We start from the raw sequence: 20,047 nt of genomic DNA, 5'->3' as shown, positions 1-20,047 counted from the left end.
TTCGGTTAAGGAAGGAGTTTCAGAAACTCCCGGGAACGCAAAGTCCCCGGGCTTGGAAAACAACCTAACCCACGGAGGTCTTTCATTGCTGTCATTTTTCCTACACGCCCCCCCCCCCAACTATAGCCCCAACCCTAGGAAAGAGCACTAAAGGCGAGAGTACTAATCGCCTTAACCCTTCCTCCCTCTTCTTCTCCCCCACCCCCCAAACTTTCCGACGCGAAAATACCAGTGAACCCCGAGTGGTTAAAGCGGGTGCATTCAGGCACCCCCCACCCCACCCCAACACACGCCAAAGCCTCCACCACCGCCACCCACTCCGTCCCTCCCACCTCCGGGGAGGGGAGGGACTGGGAACCTGATCTCCGGGCTCCGGCCTCGAACATTTCCCCATCAATAACGCTGATACCATCGAGGTGCCTCCACCTCCACCCCCGCCCCCGGGCGCCGCGGCCGCCTCTCCGCTGCTCTTTGCTTGGCATAAGAAAACGAAACCTCCTCTATGGCCCTTCGTCTCAGCCAGGGCCCAGCGGGGCCTGGGGCCGGGGGGCGGAGGAAGCAGAGGCTCGGGGGGCGTAGGCAGAGCGCCTGGGCAGCTCTTCAGGTCGCGGGTGCCCGACCGTCCCCGGTGGAAAGGGAAGGAGGACCCGGGCCCGGCCAGGCCTCATTCCAGGCTCCCTCCCAGACCCTGGGGTCAGAGTGGGTCAGGATAAGATATTTTCTTATCTGGGTGGGAGAACCAGGCCTTGGAAAGGCGAGGCTCAACGGCTCCCCTCCCCAGGATCCGGGATGAAGCCCAGAGGCTGGGAAACCCCTTCCCTAGGAACTCAGCTGTGCCCCACGACCATGGGCACAGCGTCCCAGCCGCCAAGCCGCCAAGGATGCCCTAGGTCTTGGGAAACCTGAGGGGGCGTATGAGTAGAAACGCAGGCATCAAGCCCCCCAAATGTGAGCTTGCACAACTCGCCTCTCCCGGTGCGGGTCCGGAGGCCCACGAGGTCACGACCCTGGCACAGCCTCCTCCTCCTCACTCTGGGCCACCCCCATTCCCCCGCGCGGATCAGCCCCTAAGTGGCAGGCCCTTTGATGGGAACCGCAAGTCCGAACCCCGCCACCCCGATTCTCCCAGCAACTGCCCCACCCAGAGCTGGCACCGCGGGACCCCTGCGGAGCGCGCTGCTCTCTTGGGTGAGCAGTCGCGGGAAGGGGCTCCAGCGGGTGGCACCTCGCTCGCGCTCGCCGCCGTCGTTCGACCCGCTCAGAAGTAAAAATCAACCCCCACACCGTCTCCGTTTTTATTAATATAATTATTTCTTTGCCTCGCGGCACGCGAAGCCTCACCCGCTCCCTGACATTGCGGCGCCCGCGTCAGCGAACCATGGAACTTGGGCCTGAGACAATGGCCTGTAATTGATGTATTGCTATCAACAATAAAGGCCAATTCTCCTCTCCCCGCCATTCCGACCATCCCCCTCCTCCCATCCCCCCTCCTCCACCCCCCCCTCCTCTCCCGGCCACAGAGCGAAAGAAAACAAACAAATTAGCTGTAGATGCCGCGCACGGAGCCAGACGCCCGCCTCTACGCCGTCGAGGGCGCGAAAGAACGAAAAAAGTTACTAAAGTTTCGATCACCCCAATTAGTCGCCTCTGCTCGCCCCTTTGAAATCAAACATCGCCAAGATGATTTTGCGTGTGCACTCGTTTGGTGGTTGGTTTGGGGGGGAGGCAAATCTTCCCCCCCCCCCACCGCCCCTTAATCACACAGGGAGCCAGTAACCAACACGTGTGAAGCTATTCCTGGGAGCGTCCCGCGGCGCACGCGGAGCGTCCCGGGCGGGAGGGTTTGCGGGATTGCCGGCTCGGTTCCTGGCAACCCGCGGTGCCCGAGGCCCGGACTTTCCAGGCGCCAAGATCGTTAGAGACCGAGGCCGCCGGCTCCGAACGCGGGCTGGTTCGAGAAACGGGCGTTCAAGTGGCTGAGGACGCGTTGGGGTACCTGGGAGAGTGCGGGCTGGTGTGTTCAGGAGGAACAGTTTGCAGGCGGGGTGGGTGCCGGGTCTGCACGTGCTCCTGCGCACTTTCCCGGGGGTCTGAGGCGAGCGAGCGGCTCGCATCCCAGGAGCACGCAGATCCATCTTGGCTGAGGGATCTCTTTAAATATTCAGTGAGAAATAATGGCATTTGAAGCACCACCTATGGAAACATTATTATCTTCATTCTTCAACATCAGCCCCACTGATAGCTTCGTTTGTCTTTTTATCAAAATCTACTGTAACCAACAGGACCCGGGGAGAAAGGGAGAGCGAGGCGGAGAGGGGTGGGTGGGTGTACGTGTGTGTGTAACCGAGCGAGGGCAGAAGAGAGGAAAGAGGGGCCAGAGAAAAAGGTGAAGGCAGGGCGAGGAAGGAGAAAGAAGTTATAGGGAAAAAAAAAAAAAACAACAACAACTGGGGGTCGGCCGGAGGAAAACAGAAACATTCACCCTCACACAAAAGATTTAGATTAAAAAAAAAAAAGAACAGACCGAAGAAGCTAAGAGGAAAGGAGTCATTTGGGGGAGCGCGGTAATGGTCCGGTGTACCCGAAACTCGACTCGCAAGACTGATGCCCACTTCGCGCGAACCGACTGTGGCGCTACCCAGACTCAAGGGCGCTGGCGAATTGGGGCGTCCTTATGAGCCCTCTCCTTTCCCGATCGCGAGATAGGGTAGGGATTGTGTATCTGCACCCCCCCTCCTCCCCATCACTCAACCGAAGTTTAGTTTGTCGGGCGCAGGACTCCGGGAACCCCGACGCGAGGAGACCCTGAGGCGCGAGGGGGAAGAGCTGGGCTGAGCCGAGGACTGAGCGTCAGGTTCGCGGGCGCCCGAACCCAGCGGAGGGCGTGCGGGGCCCGGGCAACCGATTCGGGGCTCTGGGGCGCGGGCAGGGAGGCTGCCTCCGCGCCTGGGGAGACTGAGCTCGTTCGAAAAGTTTGGGTGCCGCGCTCGGCTAGTGCCCGATGTGCAGGCGAGCTTCCGCGGGGCCAGGCAGCTACGGGCAGGGACCCCCCGCCCCCCTCACTCCCTCCCGACTCAGCGAGGCCACCTAGTCACCGGGAGCCTGGGGCGCGGCCCCCTCCCCCAGGGCGAGGAGCCCGGGGGTCCTGGGGACTGGTCGTGCCCCGGCCCCGGCCGGGTAGGGCCGCGCCTCCCTCGGCCAGGGGCGGGTAGCAGCTTACAGGGTACGCGGCGGCCCCTCCCCTCCCCCCGGCTGGAGCTGAACTCGGATCCCAGGCCGGTCCCTGCTCTTCGCCCGCCCCGGGCTCCGCGGCGCCACCGCCGCCGCCGCCTCCCCGCGGAGTGACGCGCCCTGTAGCCAACCGGGGCAGCCGGGGGGGGAAGGTCGGGAGGGTTCCTGGGCGGAGCCGGGCCGCCCCTTATCCCACGGGCTCGGGGCTGCTGCTCCCGAAAACTTCAGCCCTAATTGTCCTGGGAATGTCCAAGGTAGAGAAAAGGAGCGAGGGAGCAAGCGAGAGGCTGAAGGATCGGGGCCCTTTGAGGAGAATCGGGGTGGCGGGGGAGCAACCCCTCCCCCCAAGCCCCAAAACCATCACGTTCCCAAACCTTTCCTCGGTCCTCTTCTCCGCGCCCCCGCGAGCCCGGGATCCAGGGGATGGAGAACTCGGGGCGAAGGAGCGCCGAGCCAGCCGGCGAGCGGGCGGGAGGCCGGGCCGCGGGCGGGAGGCGGACCGGCGTGGGGCTGGCTCTTCCCCACTCGCTTATTTTTTTTTATGGGGGTGGGGGTGGGCTGCTTTCTGGTAGCTCTTAAAGAAACGAAGAAACACTCACGAAACGGGACTTCCTCCCCCCCCACCCCCCCAATCCCGCCACGGGACTCCCTCCCCCCGCGAGCCGGCGCGCCTAGCGCCCAAGTTGGGAAGTTCGCTGCGCGCCCGCAGCCCGGGTCCCCAGCCCCCGCTGCCCGGCCCCACCCCCCGCCCGGGAGGCTTCATTCCGGGGAGGGCATGCTAATTTGGGTCGGCCCAGCCTGGGATGGGGGGGGCAGCTGGGGGAGGGGGGCGCGGGCAGGGGCGCCCAGGGCGCAGAGGCGAGGCGAGGAGGCCGGCCCCCGGCGGCCGGGCCGCGGAGTCCCCGGCGGTCGCGAAGAGGGTTAACCGAGAGTCGGGCGGCGCGGCGCGCAGAGCCAGCCCCGCGGCCGGCTTATTGGGCCAGCTCGCGGAGAGACAGGGGTCTGCAGCAAATCACGAACTAATTGATTAAGGCGAGCGGGTTTGAATAGCGCTGGCCCGGTGCCAATCGCCTTTCAAAGAGCCCCTCTATGATTAATCGCAATGCATTATTGATAATCATAATTATAGCAGGACACATGCGCGCTGCGCCCGGGGCCGGGGAGCCGGGGAGGGGGCGGGCGGGCCGGCGGGCGGGGGGAGCCTCCGCCGCTGCCGCCGCTCGATTTCCGTAATTTTGAGAAGATTTTTTTTTAGTAATTTTTTATTCTGCCCCAGCTGATGTTTGAGCCAGCATGTCGCGGAGGAAGCAAGCGAAGCCTCAACATTTCCAATCCGACCCCGAAGTGGCCTCGCTCCCCCGGCGAGATGGTGAGTGCTCCGGCCCGCGCCGTGGACACACACACGCACACACACGCACTCACACTCAAGTACACCCGGACCCACGCACACGCAGCGGGCCCCCGCGCCCATCGCCCCGCCGCCGCCGCGGCCCCGCTGGCCTGGGCGACGCGGCGCATTTCTTTTTTCTTTTTAATTTTCAATTTGCCTTCGCTGGGCTTCCCGCCACCCCGGAGAAAGCAAACACTTCTCGCGGCAGGATGTTTCCGGAGTTGCTGGGTCCTCCTGGGGGAGGAGAGAGGGCGCGCCGGCCTTGCTCCTCCGTCCCAGCTTTTCCGGGGAGCCGAGCCGGGGACCAGCCGAGCCGCGGTCGGGGTCCGGGGGTCCGGCGGGGCGCGGGGACGGGCAGAGGCCCTCTGCACCGGCTGCGCGGGGCTCCTGCGCTCCCCGCGCGGCGCCCGGGGGCCCCGGCCAGGCCTCCACCGCCGGGCCCTGCTGCCGGCGGGAAGGAAGTTGACTCCGTGCTCCGCGCAGAACTCCGAGCGGAGGAGCTCCGCGCGCCCCCCACTCCACCTGGGCCCGCGCCGCCGAACGGGGTGCCTTTGGGGGTTCAGAGCTGCAAGAAGATGGGGACCTGGGTCAGGGCGCCCGCGCCGGACTCGCGGGGGTCGCGGCGGGGTGAAGAGGGCTCTTTGCTGCTGGTCGCTCCCGAGATTGTGCAGGCGGACAGGGGAAAGGGTCGGGCTGCCCAAGTTTATCCCCTCATCTTTCCTCCCAACACATGCACGCCCACCCCGAGAAATGTTTCGGCTCCGTGTGCGTTCCCGAGACGGTGGTACCCCGACCTCCCGGGAGTCGCCGTGGTCGTTTTCCAGGGCCGGGGGGCTCGCCAGCCCCAGGAGAGTCCTCCTGAAACGGAGAGGCACTCGCCTTCTCCAGCGGAGGCGACAACTGCGGGGTCCCGGAGGGAAAGAACAAGTCCGGAACAAAGTTTGTGTGAGAGAGCCGAGGCCGAGAGCGGGAGAGATGGGGCAGGCAATTCGGGCTGCGGGCGGAGGACACCTCGAGTCTCTTCTTGCCCCCGAAGATGTTTCACTTTAGGGGCCTCCCAGCTCCCAGGCCGCGCGCCGGAGGCGATGGAGCGGCGCCCGGGCTCAGCTCCCCGGCACGAGGTGGACGCGCCCAGGGGCAGCCCCGGGCGGTCTCCGGGGCTCCGGGGTGTCTTTCAGGACGCTCACGTCCGAGCGGCATTTTGCCGCCTGCACGAGGGCGCTTGACCCCGGCAAGGCTCAGAAGCTGCTCGTAGATCGGCACCTCTGGCCACTAAACTCTGCCGCGCCGGCCCCACGCTCCCGGCTGCTTCCCCAGAGGCCTGCTTCTCAGTGGAGCCGGGGTGCAGGGACCCGCGCGGAGAAGCCGGGGGACTCGCGCTCGCTTCACCCACGCCGGCTGCCGGGACGGGCAGCTCCTGTCGTGGGGGTCCCTGTAGGAAACTGGGGAGCCCGGAGACTGATCAAGAGCATTGTTTACTCTACTTGTCCCCCTTAACCCAGTCCTTTCTCGAGCGCCAAGCCTAACCCAGTGTCCCTGGGATTTCTCAGTCCCCTGAGAAGGGCCCCTGAACCCCTCTTTCCACCCCCGGCGGCGCCGGGTCCGCGCGGAAAATCGAGGTGAAGTGACCTCAGGCCGCTGCAGCAGCTGCGACAATTTTTCCAGGTTTTCTCCGCTGGTTTCCCTGTCCCGGCCCCCACACTCGTCCTCCCTAAAGTTTCAGGTGAGACCTTCCGCGCTCCGGTGCGAGTCAGCCCCGTGTGCATCGGGGTCGCCGAGCAGAGGGGAGGAGGCGAAAGAGTGTTTTAGTCTGGTGTGTGCATTTGCGCTGGTTTCCCACATTTTCCAAAAAAAAAAACAAAAACAAAAAACGACTCGGGCTTTGCGGACCACTGATGCCAGCCTGATCTGTGCCTTTCTTTCTGTCGCCTTCGGAATCCTGAATTTTTAAGAGTTAAGGTTTCTCATAAAGCGATGGCGTAAAAGGGGTTCACTACCTCTTCCTATTATTATTTATTAGGACTTTTCTTTTTAGTTTATTTGAGCTTTGAGGTAAGTTAATTAAGTAACCGAAACAAGTTTCCTTTCTTTTTTCTCCTTCTTTTACTTTCTTTCTTTTTACCCCCTAAGCCGGCTCATTGTCCTAAGAAGCAGTAAACGGAGGGGCCGGTGGCAAGCCCTCCGGGCCGGCCCTGGCTCAGCTCTCCCCGCCCCCCCTTCCCTGCGGTAGTAATGGCTTTAGGTTATGGCTGTTTTCACATGGTTGAACAATAAGTTTGGGAGAGGCTGCCCAGAGGGTAGATTTTGTAATAGGGTTACAGGATTTAGTATGTTGTAATAATATTAGTACACAACTAATCCTCCTCAAGGTCTGACTTGCAGCAGGGCCTTGCGTACTTCAGTTCTTTTTATTTGGGAGCAGTGGGGACAGACGTGGAACCCAGAGTGTGTGACCTATCTCCAAGTTCCCTTTAAAAAGTCACCACCTTCTCTGCGGTGAAGTTAGCCACCTCGAATTTTCTGCCCACACTGTGACAAACGTTTCAAGGAGTTGTTGGGTTGGCGGTTTATTTCTTTTATGTATATTTTTTAAAAAAGAAAGAGTGTTAGAGTTTTAGAAGACAGACCCCTACTCCAACAACGTGGTTCCTTTTTCTCGTATCTTGAAATGGCCTTCAACGATGGCACGGGAAACAGGGAGCAGACTCAGGTTAGTCTGGCGATGCTCTGGTCGTAGGCTAGTCCTTCAGGCTGCACGGCTTCAGCCCGGAGTGGAGCCTAGGAAAGTTTGTACGCCCCACTCAGAGGGGTCAGGCGGCTCCCCAGCTTTTGGGCCGTGCGTGTGTGTGTTTGAGCGTGTGTGTGCGCGCGTACAAAGAAACCCCTAGCTTTGCTGGACAGCCACACCGATAACTTCATTGGAACAAGTTCAAGAAAACAAGATTATTTGATCAACCTTACAGCGTTCACATTTCAATTCTACTTTAGGGAGGCTGAAATACCAGAAACACCCTCAAATAAGCCTGGGAATTTTTCTGTTTCTTATGAAACCAAGATTATGACAAATATGACTTGTCCCTTAAGTGATATTCAACAAGTCTTGAATTACTTGTGGAAGGAAGACTGCACTGGGAAAAGAATTTACCGAGATAAATAATTCTGAGGAGAGGGAATATTAGAATCTAATGATTTTGTATGTGGGCTCTTTACTTGAAATTTGGGGGTGGGGGTGCGCTGGGTTTTTTCTTTGCATGGTGTTTTTCTAAGATTCCTATCACTACATGGATGGCCCATTCAGGCTCCATCCACTTATTAAGAAAATACTTTGGTATTTTTTGGTGTTCAGTTTTTTTCCCAAGGAGAAGATAATATTGGGAGAAAGATAAAATCATCATGAACTGCAGATAAAACATTGTCTGTCGTGTAAAGTATCACAAAAAGTCCCCTTATTTATATTAATGATGAAATTCTATTATTTACCAAAGTAATTTCCTCCTTGTGAGCAGCTTAATGGCTACACATTGATTTCTGGGCCCAAAAGGTTAGAGAGAACTTTAAAGAATTAGTCTTTTTTGAAAAACCGACACCTGCAAGATACGGCAGTGGCAAAGAATTTATGTTTAATCAGGCTTATTTTTAAGTTTGTGGCATCAAAGAAGAATCTGGGTGAGAAAATGCAAACCGTTTGGGGGGATTTGCTTCTGGTGGGCTGCAGAGATTCCCTAAAATGTTAAAAACAAACACAAGCAAAGGGTATTTGGGCATGAGAGACTTTGTGTGAAAATTGTGGTACTACATGTTTTGGGGTTTATTTTACATCTAGTTCCTGCTTATAGTTTATAGGCACAAGTGCCAATTTATAGGTCATTCTGGGGGGACTTGATTCCATGTCTTTCCATGTTTGCAGGTAGCAAGTTATCTTCACGAAGAGTCCTCTCAAAGGCAGAAACCTACGGGTTTGGTGGTGGTGGTGGTGGTGGAGGTGGTGGTTTTTAATGTGGAAACCTTCCTGGGACACCGGGGAAGAAATTGGTAGACTCGGCGTTCCCTAAGTGTTTTGAAATTGTCAGAAGCCAAGCTCTGTGTAGTAACCAGAACCAAATTCCTCCTGCAGCCTGAATTCGGTTTTTCTAAGACATACCCTGGTGCAGCTAGTCACGTCTCCCAAAATATTCCTAGATTACCCACACGAAGTCATTTAGCAGTTTAGCCAAGGCGATGGTAAATTATCCTAAGAACCGTCACCCCTCCCCCACAAAAGAAAAAAAGTTTGTGGGCCAGGCTTTAGAAAACCTAGATGGTGTTGGGCTGTTTTAACCTTTGCCAGCCTCCCCCCATGCAAAGGTGACAAGGTCCAGATCATAATATGTCCTTCAGTATCTTCCCAGTGACCCCCAAATTGAGCCTTGCTAGTCACTTAGCAGGAAGTTAGTAGTTTATTTTAGTTTCACCTTATCAGCGTGGCTTCTTTTCCTAACCTTATTCCCCGGTCACCCTCAGATGCCAGACCCCCAAAGGGGGAGATTGACAGGTAGTTCCCATAGCTCAGTTTTACCCTCAAACAACAGGGATTTAGTTTCTTGTGCCTTTGCCAATGTTTATGTAGTCAGAGTTTAGATCTCGCCTTAAGGAGTCTCTCTTTTCCGCGTCACTGGAATAGGAAAGCCACAAAGAAGTTTTTGAACAAACCCTTGCCACTGGAACCCCATCTAGTGTTCAGTTTGATTCATCCAAGGAGAAGACATTTTCCCCCTTTTCATTCCTTGTGTACATTAGGTGGGCTCGAATCCCTCTTTTCAAAGGAGTGTCATGTTATTTTTTTCAAAGATTTCACTTGTATCCTTCCATGCGAGAAGGCACCGATCTGGGTCAGGACGCTGAGGGAACTCCAAAGGTGCCAGGAAATTTGTCATTTGGTTGCATATCACATAGAGGAAACTTAAGACGTGACCGAAAATATGCACAGCATATGTTGTAGTGTTTAAAATTTCTTGGGAATTTTAAGCTGGACATTCACGTTCAGGCTTTTCCCAGGTCTGTGCAAAAAAAAAAAAAAAAAAAAAATTTTTAAAAAGGAAAGAAAAGAAGAAAAATAAAAGACCAATCAATCAAAAATGTGTGTGAGAGCCTCTTTCTGCATTGGCCCATGGGAAGGAAGAGCCTGTTAAAATTATAGGCTCACGAGAGGTTCTATTAAAAACGTGAATGTGATCTTAAGGTAAGGGGAGGTAGAGAGAAAGCTCTTTCGGAGGGGCTCAAAAAAAAAAAGCCCAAATGTGGTAGAAGAGTGTTGTTTTGTTTTGGTTTGCCTTTTTTCCCCCTGCTGGCTAACCCTTTCTGTGTAGGGCATAGTTTTATTTTTGTTTTCTCAGTACACAGATATCTTGGAACACTTCAGTTTTCTGCCTTCTATTCCTCAATGTTTGGTTCAGATGATGAAAAACTGACAAATTTGAATTAGGCATCAAGTTCCTAAATAGTATAACAGGAGCTAAAACATTTGGGATTTTAGTATAAATTGGATGGAGCTGTAAGACCAACCCCCGCCCCGCAAAAAAAAAAAACCCAAAACAGAAAATTCCAAATATCTTTTTGTGTGTACATAAGTAAACCACTTCTTCTTAAATCTTCTTATCTGACCAGGATTACAAAATTACTTTAATTTGCATGTAAAATCCATAGAAAAGAAACTGGCATGTTATTTTCACCATAGAACAAGGAACAAGGCAACTGTATTTACTATAATGGGGTCACCAGTTGCAATTTTATGTAGCAGATTATTCAGCGAGATACAAGGTAGCAGACAGTCGGAAAAATGAATTAGAACATGTTAGTTTGTATGTGTGTATATATCTCATCGAGACTTAAAATGTTCCCTTTTGTAGTTAAAAAAGTCAAACTAGTCCTCATGTTTTATCTTTTTTTAAAAAGCTATTTCATTCGAATTCTGTTGAGAATGCAGATAGATTTAAAGTTAAGAACTATCACAGTTTAGCGACACCTGCTTTTGAAATAAATCAAAATAGATACCAGGAATTTTTTTTTTTTTGATGTTCATAAACATCAGGAAATTAAATTAGTTGACTTTACAGCGAGATCAAATGTCAGCTTATTAAAATGTTGCGAAAATCTGAGCTAAAATCTGGGCAGCTCTTTACCACGGTCTCTTTCTCAGAAGCAAGCAGGCATTTATTTTAGGCATCTATATTTTCCGTCCAGTTAGCACCATCTTAAATATAAAAATGTTCAGGTTGAAAAACTTGAAAATTCTCAAGTGAACCTTGAAGCAGCACAAACGTAGAACTTGAGCACAGGAAAGTAATAATCGGCTAAGTCCTGTAAAGTAACCTTCTTTTTATTTTCTCTCTATATTATGAGAATATCAGATGTTTGCAAGTTACAAAGAATTAAAATGCCCTTTAATCGTGAGCACAGATGTGCTAAATATTTGAAGCAACTACATTGTAATGTGTACAATTGATGAAGTCAGTTTTCTGATTTCCCTGGCTAGTTATTTAGTTCTGAATCTGTCATTATTTGTCTAAGCCCAGCTGACCAAGCAAAACTGTGTTTTAAAGTGGCTTTATGTTTTGATAAATGTGAGCTGGTTGAAAAGTATTTTCCACTGAATGCAGAGCTTAATAGAACATGCTGACATAATAGTTTTAATGCATTTTGTTGAAAATGTGTGAACAAACAGAATAGCTTTTGTTCCTTCATAATTGGCTGTAAAAGTAGATGGAAACATAACCATTACATATGGAAATGTGCAAAGAGAAAGAAATAACATTTCTGTTGAATATATTAGGAATTGCATTTCCTCGTTTAAAATAAGCATCTGAAATGGATGCATCATTTAAGATTGGTTGTCAAAATACAAAGCTTTAAACAGAATTTTTGTCACATTATTTTTGTCCTAAGTTAAGCAACATAACTTTAGCGAATTTTGTTTAATATTTTGTTTATATTATTTTAAGGCAGAGGGGAGAGAGAGAGAGAAACAGCCTCAAACAGCACCTCCAATGTGCACAGGAATTCAGTGCCAATTAGGATGATTAAACATTAAATTAAAACAGAATCATTATTGGTATTTTCTGCTACCACTAAGATTTGTTGGGTATTGTTAATGCATTTTGCACTCTACCCTCATGGAGATTAAAAGATGGGTATTAGGAAAGCTAGCTTGTTAAGTATAACTTAGCTACTCAAATAACATTCCCAGTGAATAAAGTGTGCATACACTTGGCATACTTGACCACGGTTTCTAATCAACTTCGGCATCGCTCAAGGCAAATAGACTTGAGGAATTTTCAGAAGTTAGTCTTTAGGTATTAATTATATTTTCTGGAATACAAAACAACCCAAGCCTTTTGGTTGTTGTTGTTTTTGGATGTTCCCTACAAAAAGGCAAACGGCTGGCTCTTTCGAGGTGACTCTTATGTTTACCAAAAAAGCAGCATTTTGAGTTTGCATTTATTCAGATTTACAATTAGTTTTCCTCCCCCCCACCCCGCAAGTTTTCTGGGAGATGCAATTTGGAAGTCATGGAAACTAACTATTATCTGACTCCGTTCTGCAGAAAAGCATGCAGGGAGGTAATCCTTGAATTAAACAGTTTTTTCTCCCCAGCCTTCAGAGATGGCCACACACCATTTGTGCCACAGGAGTTGGTGTTCCCCATGCTGGGAGACAATGGGACGCCAGCCTGCCTTTGAATAGGATGTGAGCTTGGAGTTGGAGATTTTTATGTTGAATTTACAAATGGATCTTAGTGAGAAGAAATCTGAGCAACCAGTGGAAACAAACATGAAATAAAAGGATTTTTATAATGAAAAGTTCAGGACAATCTGTTAAACAATCGGTAACAGTTAAGAGCAAACTGTTTTTAAAGGCACTCAGACAAGGAGAAAGGCAAAGCATTTCCAAACTCTAAACCGAGAATTATTTCTTCACTTCCCCTTAACTGCACATCTTTCTTTAAGTTGATGTTTAATCAGAAATGTAAATCTTGTGCCAGCTTTATAGATAGAAAGAGCACTTTTGATGAAATATTTAGAGGCATAGTGTTGCCATTTGGAGCCTAGTGATATATATTCCTTGATTAGTGGAGTGGTAGCCAGGGTTGCATTCTTTAATTTTAAAAATAAACATGCCACAGGGTGATATATAGATGCCAGGCAGGCCTTGTAAGGGGTTATGATTATTGTGTTTCTCTTCCGAGTGTGTGTGTGTGTATGTGTGTGCGCGCGCGTTGCTTTCTCTTTTGTATTTAACTGAGTCTCGAGAACCCGCGTGGAGGATTTGTTACTGATGTGACTAAAGTGTGTTTGTCACGGATCTGACTTAGCTGAGGTTCTAGGTAGGGGCGAGGGGTGATTTCCAAGCTGTCAGTCTAACGCTGGCTGATATGCATTTCCCCCCGCCCTTGTCAACAACTGATTGGAACCTGAATGACTACAAATTAGTTTAGTGACAGAACAGACTATCACAGATATCTTTGAATCGGTTGAAAATGAGTAAGGTTGACAGAAACTCGGGGGGCCTAATAAGTCCTCAGAATGGTTGCTGGACCCTCTGTGGATGACTAGACAATACGGTGTATAAAGTATTGGAAATCAATAGTTAGCTATGGAATTTCATTATGCGCCCATGTCTGGGGTTCACAGTATTTTATATTTTGATGGATTATCTGAAGGCCACGGCTCTCTGAGAAATCAGATAGACAGGAAGTCCTCCGATATCCTTAAAATGTCATTATGGACATTCTTAGGTTATATGGACTGGTTTCCTGGGGTGACGGTTCCGAGGTTCGCGGGCGGGAAGCCACTGAGCGACCTCTGCCTTGCGTTTGAAGTCGCAGGTGGCTGTGCGTCCTGTCCCCCTTCCTAACGCTGCACCTTTTGGTGTTCGCAGGAAACACAGAGAAGGGACAACCAAATCGCACCACTAAGAGCAAGGACGCCCATGTCTGCGGCCGGTGCTGCGCCGAGTTCTTTGAGTTATCAGACCTTCTGCTCCACAAGAAGAGCTGTACTAAAAATCAATTAGTTCTAATCGTCAATGAGAGTCCAGCCTCCCCACGCGAAACCTTCTCCCCCAGCCCCCCGCCCGAGAACCCCGATGGACAAATGAACGACACGGTTAACAAAACAGATCGAGTAGAGCGCAGCGAGCTTCCGGAGCACCACGGGCTTGACAGAGACGAGTCCATGGAGGTGGAGGCGCCGGGGGCTGGCAAGGGCAGCGGGGGCCCCCTGAGCGGCAGCCGCGCCAGCGCCCCCGCCAGCGGCACCGGCAGCTCCTCCACAGGTACCTCAGCGATCACAACCTCTCTACCTCAACTCGGGGACCTGACAGCGCTGGGCAGCTTTTCCGTCATCAACAGCAATGTCATCATCGAGAACCTCCAGAGCACCAAGGTGGCAGTGGCTCAGTTCTCCCAGGAAGCGAGGTGCAGCGGCGGGGCCTCGGGGGGCAAGCTGGCCGTCCCAGCGCTCATGGAGCAGCTCTTAGCTCTGCAGCAGCAGCAGATTCACCAGCTGCAACTGATCGAACAGATCCGTCACCAAATATTGCTGTTGGCTTCTCAGAACGCAGACTTGCCAACATCTTCCAGTCCTTCTCAAGGTACTTTACGAACATCTGCCAACCCCTTGTCCACACTAAGCTCCCATTTATCTCAGCAGCTGGCAGCCGCAGCTGGGTTAGCACAGAGCTTGGCCAGCCAGTCTGCCAGCATCGGCGGTGTGAAACAGTTACCCCCAGTCCAGCTACCTCACAGCAGCCCTGGCAACCCCACCGCCCCCTCCCACAGCGGCTCTTCTCCCAACGTGAACATCTTGGCGACAGCAGTTACCACCCCGTCCTCGGAAAAAGCGGCCTCAAGCGCTGGCGCCCCCCACGCCAGCAGCCCGGTGGTCTCGGCATCCTCCTCACCAGCTTTTGCAATAAGCAGCTTATTAAGCCCTGCGTCTAATCCACTTCTACCTCAGCCGGCCCCTGCTAACTCGGTGTTCCCCAGCCCTTTGCCCAACATCGGAACAACCGCAGAGGATTTAAACCCCTTGTCTGCCTTGGTCCAGCAAAGAAAAAGCAAGCCACCAAATGTCACTGCCTTTGAAGCAAAAAGCGCTTCAGATGAGGCGTTCTTCAAACACAAGTGCAGGTTCTGCGCGAAGGTCTTCGGGAGCGACAGTGCCTTGCAGATCCACCTGCGGTCCCACACCGGCGAGAGGCCGTTCAAGTGCAACATCTGCGGGAACAGGTTCTCCACCAAGGGGAACCTCAAAGTCCACTTCCAGCGCCACAAAGAAAAGTACCCTCACATCCAGATGAACCCCTACCCCGTGCCTGAGCATCTGGACAACATCCCCACGAGCACTGGCATCCCGTACGGCATGTCTATTCCCCCGGAGAAGCCAGTCACCAGCTGGCTGGACACCAAACCGGTCCTGCCCACTCTCACCACTTCGGTCGGCCTGCCGCTGCCCCCGACCCTCCCGAGCCTCGCGCCCTTCATCAAGACCGAAGAGCCAGCCCCCATCCCCATCAGCCATGCCGCCGCCAGCCCCCCGGGCTCTGTCAAGAGCGACTCCGGGGCCCCCGACCCCGCCGCGAGGAGCCTGGGTGGGCCCCCAGAGGAAGCCGAAGGGTCCACCGCGCCCCCCTCTGGTGGCAAAAGCGAAGAGAGCGGCACGGTCGCCGGCGCGGCCCCAGCGGCGGACTGCGGGCCGGCCAGTGCCGCCGCCTTCACCAACCCTTTGCTGCCGCTCATGTCCGAGCAGTTCAAGGCGAAGTTTCCTTTTGGGGGACTGTTGGACTCGGCCCAGGCCTCGGAGACGTCCAAGCTTCAGCAGCTGGTGGAAAACATCGACAAGAAGGCCGCTGACCCCAATGAGTGTATCATCTGCCACCGGGTCCTCAGCTGTCAGAGCGCCTTGAAGATGCACTACCGGACACACACCGGGGAGAGGCCCTTCAAGTGTAAAATCTGTGGCCGGGCCTTCACCACGAAAGGGAACCTGAAGACCCATTACAGCGTCCACCGTGCCATGCCCCCGCTCCGGGTGCAGCATTCCTGCCCCATCTGCCAGAAGAAGTTCACCAACGCCGTGGTCCTGCAGCAGCACATCCGCATGCACATGGGAGGCCAGATCCCCAACACCCCCGTCCCCGACAGCTACCCCGAGTCCATGGAGTCGGACACAGGCTCCTTCGATGAGAAAAACTTCGATGACTTAGACAACTTCTCCGACGAAAACATGGAAGACTGTCCGGAGGGCAGCATCCCCGACACACCCAAGTCCGCGGACGCGTCCCAGGACAGCTTGTCTTCCTCGCCTTTGCCCCTCGAGATGTCGAGCATCGCCGCTCTGGAGAATCAGATGAAGATGATCAACGCCGGCCTGGCGGAGCAGCTGCAGGCCAGCCTGAAGTCGGTGGAGAACGGGTCCGTCGAAGGGGACGTCCTGACCAACGACTCGTCCTCGGTGGGTGGCGACATGGAGAGCCAAAGCGCCGGCAGCCCGGCCATCTCCGAGTCCACCTCTTCCATGCAGGCTCTGTCCCCGTCCAACAGCACCCAGGAATTCCACAAGTCCCCCAGCGTGGAGGAGAAGCCACAGAGAGCAGTCCCGGGCGAGTTCGCCAACGGTCTGTCTCCCACCCCAGTGAACGGTGGGGCTTTGGATTTGACGTCTAGCCACACAGAGAAAATCATCAAAGAAGATTCTTTGGGGATCCTCTTCCCTTTCAGAGACCGGGGTAAATTTAAAAATACTGCTTGCGACATTTGTGGCAAAACATTTGCTTGTCAGAGTGCCTTGGACATTCACTACAGAAGTCATACCAAAGAGAGACCCTTTATTTGCACAGTTTGCAATCGCGGCTTCTCCACCAAGGGTAATTTGAAGCAGCACATGCTGACACATCAGATGCGCGACCTCCCGTCCCAGCTCTTTGAGCCCAGTTCCAACCTCGGCCCCAATCAGACCTCGGCGGTGATTCCCGCCAACTCCTTGTCATCTCTCATCAAAACCGAGGTCAACGGCTTTGTGCATGTTACTCCTCAGGACAGTAAGGACACCCCCACCGGTCACGTCGCTTCGGGGCCTCTGTCGTCGTCCGCCACGTCCCCGGCTCTGCTGCCGGCGCTGCCCCGGAGGACTCCCAAACAGCACTACTGTAACACGTGCGGCAAGACCTTCTCCTCGTCCAGCGCCCTGCAGATCCACGAGAGAACTCACACTGGAGAAAAACCCTTTGCTTGTACTATTTGTGGAAGAGCTTTCACGACAAAAGGCAATCTTAAGGTACCTGCGTCCGCCCGTGCCTCCCCCAGCCACCCACCAGCCCGTCTCTGGCTGCCCCTCAGTGTCCGTAGTGCATAATTACAAGGTCAGCAGCCCGGGCGCCCAGGGCGACGGCACTCTCCAAGTCGCCTGCCGCACGTGGCCGGCCGTGGTGGAACAGTGGGCCAGGATCCTGCCGCGGCTGGCGGCTGGCGGCAGGGCAGCAGGCACTGAGTAATTTGGTACCTAAGCGAAACAGCGGCCGATCTCCGTTGTCTCGCTAAGGGCACCAAATGAATTGCCTCACCTACCGAAGAAGACAGCCCCGGCGTTGCCATGGGGTATTGATTAAAGGCTCCGTGTGGCCTGCGTGCTGCTCGGATCACTTAATAATTACAGTGCTCCTCAGCCTGTGCACGTCCTTGCCACAGCTCTGCAGGCCAGCATGGTTTGTTTCTCTGAAAACAATAACGTCACTCCGCTGCTAATGGGTATTATGATAATTGATTAGACAACACTTCCTACTGATATGGGTTGGAAATAAAGCAAATATGCTTAAGTTCTAGAGCAACAGTTGAGTGCCCATACTGTGTACATTTTTCTGTTGACAGAGTATTTCTCTCGAGATCACTGCCCGTAATGTGAGATGAATAATTACGTCCCGGCCTTTCTCTCTGTGCACGGGCTACCCGACGGGCAGGCAGTGAGGGGTGCTGCTTCCCATCGGAAAAGGTCACTTACCGGGCAGAGGGTGTCAGATGCAATACTTACCGTGGCAGTGAGAGTGGACATAAGAATTCTAACCCCGAAAGGCGCTCTCTGCGACCGACTGGCTCGCGTGAGGCCGTTATCAGCGAAATCCGGGAAATAAAAAGGAGTTGAGGCGGGCGACTTCGCCCAGGAAGAGGAGAGGCAGCCCAGGGCCGCAGAGAGCGAACGGGTCATGACTGGCCTTCGGGGTAGACGGTCCCGTTACCTTTTCCGCTGTCAGGCACGTAATGAGAATGGACATTTAGGCCACTTGCTTTGGTGGGTGTCGTGGGGATCTGAGTTGAAACAGATTCGACTATTAAGCTTCTGCCTTCCTCTCTCTCCCCGCTTTCCTTCTTCGCGTCCCTTCTCCCAGGTACACATGGGCACTCACATGTGGAACAGCACACCCGCGCGCCGGGGCCGGCGGCTCTCCGTGGACGGCCCCATGACGTTTCTAGGAGGCAATCCCGTCAAGTTCCCCGAGATGTTCCAGAAGGATTTGGCGGCCAGGTCAGGAAGCGGGGATCCTTCCAGCTTCTGGAATCAGTATGCCGCGGCGCTCTCCAACGGGCTGGCCATGAAGGCCAACGAGATCTCCGTCATCCAGAACGGCGGCGTCCCCCCGGCCCCCGGGAGCCTGGGCAGCGGCAGCAGCTCGCCGCTGAGCGGGCTGACGGGCAACCTGGAGAAGCTCCCGAGCTCGGAGCCCAGCGCGCCCCTGGCCGGCCTGGAGAAGATGGCGAGCAGCGACAACGCCCCCAGCTTCCGGTTCACCCGCTTCGTGGAGGACAGCAAGGAGATCGTCACAAGTTAAAGCAGCGCCGGCTGAGATGGAGCGTTCCTGCCCAGACCCCCGGGGTCCCCCTCGGCTGCCTCCGCCGCCTCCTCCTCCTCGGCCTGGTCCCCCTACCTGCTGGGTGCCCCCGGTGGCTGAACTACCACATTACGAAGACATTCTTTTGTACCTTGTTCAACTTCTAGAGTTCTAAGAAAGCTTATTTATTAGTGGTATAACCTTGCTTTGCAAACCGAATGCAAGCGTTAACTTTGGTCTTCTGTATTTTGGACTAAATACTAATTGACTAGAGTGCTGTAAACTTGCTGTAACATTTATGGCAATTGCAAGTTGCCCGGCTAGGCGGTCTTAATCGGCATTAACTTATTTTCTATATCCAGTTTAATATGAATCTGGTGTTGATGCAATGCCTCCGTGATATATTAGATCTCTAATAAAGTCTGTATATAAACGTACACTTTGATCCCGCTGGAACATTTTCTCAGCAACCACGTTGTCTAATCTTTCGCAACAGAATTAAGGAAAAGGACTAAAAAAGTACAGACTGACGAGTGCGGTTCTTTGAAAGGTTTGGGTTTTTTGGGTTTTTTTTTTTTTATTTTGATTCTAAAATTCAACCTGCGCTTTTTTTTTTTTGTAGATTTAACCATTTCCGTTCTGAACTGCTATTTGTATTGTGCTTTTTACTTGAGTCGTCCTCAGTGTCCATAGGTTTCTGTACAGTAATAAGCACGCAGAATTCTTTAGAGAAAAATACAAGTGTTGTTTTGGTAGTGGAAACTGAGACGTAACATTTTGCCTTGTAGGTATATTCACAATAGCAAATGTGCGCTGGAATTTCACAATGCTGCTACTACGTATAGCATCTTGAACAACCTTCAGTGAAGAAATGTAGATGCTCTTGTACATACAGTCAGAAATATCCCTTTCATTAAAATGTACATACGTTCCTCACAAGAGCAGATGCTTCTTCTTGACCGAGAGAGCAGGTATAGTGTCTGTTTATTTTGTATTAGGTATGGAAGAAAAAAATTGGACTGTTACATGCACTTTCTTGGAAAGTTGAAAGGAAAGGGGGGGGGTCGAATTTCTTTAACATTTAATACTTACTAACAACAGAGATACTGTAATTTTACTCAAGTAATCAAATACATTTTTTTTTGCAACAGATAAAACAAAATACTGTGTCTGTGTTTTTAGAGTGCATTTTCTATTTAGCCAGGCCCTGAAATGTATTTTAACCTCTCCCCAGACACCAGTAAATTGTGTATGTGACTGTGTATCTTTCTCTCTACGTAAGGAATTGTAAAAGGCACAGCAGAAACAGGTTTGCATGGGCCTGTGGTTTTTCCTTTTTTTTATTTCAAGAATCTAGCTCTTTTTCCAATAACCGGTATTGGTTTGGCCTCTCTTCCCACAAGCCTCCACCCAAGAAAAAGGAAACAATAAAATGCAGAGCCCTTGCTGGAGGCTGCACCCTGACAGGTAAGTGTCCGCAGGAAGGACACACGTCGGTGCCCATTCGGACCAGCCTGGGCCTCAGCCTCAGCCTCAGCCTCAGCCTCAGCCTCGGCGTGGCTGCCCTGG

General features: G+C 52.8%; 1 protein-coding gene across 1 annotated transcript; it reads left to right on the top strand.

Annotated features, from left to right (window-relative positions):
• Window positions 1-4,432: 4,432 nt before the first annotated feature.
• SALL1 (spalt like transcription factor 1) lies at window positions 4,433-19,573 on the top strand. The gene is made up of 3 exons (XM_054570326.1): window positions 4,433-4,600; window positions 13,535-16,932; window positions 18,038-19,573. The coding sequence occupies exons 1-3, from the start codon at window positions 4,525-4,527 to the stop codon at window positions 18,476-18,478; spliced, it is 3,915 nt and encodes a 1,304-aa protein (XP_054426301.1). The 5' UTR covers window positions 4,433-4,524; the 3' UTR covers window positions 18,479-19,573.
• Window positions 19,574-20,047: the final 474 nt, after the last annotated feature.

The sequence above is a fragment of the Pteronotus mesoamericanus genome, unplaced genomic scaffold (assembly GCF_021234165.1).
Source record: "Pteronotus mesoamericanus isolate MK-2021 breed Mesoamerican mustached bat unplaced genomic scaffold, CSHL_Meso_final contig_202, whole genome shotgun sequence".
Taxonomy (NCBI): domain Eukaryota; kingdom Metazoa; phylum Chordata; class Mammalia; order Chiroptera; family Mormoopidae; genus Pteronotus; species Pteronotus mesoamericanus.
The sequence above is the reverse complement of the archived record's forward strand: the minus strand, read 5'-3'. Positions and strand labels throughout refer to the sequence as shown.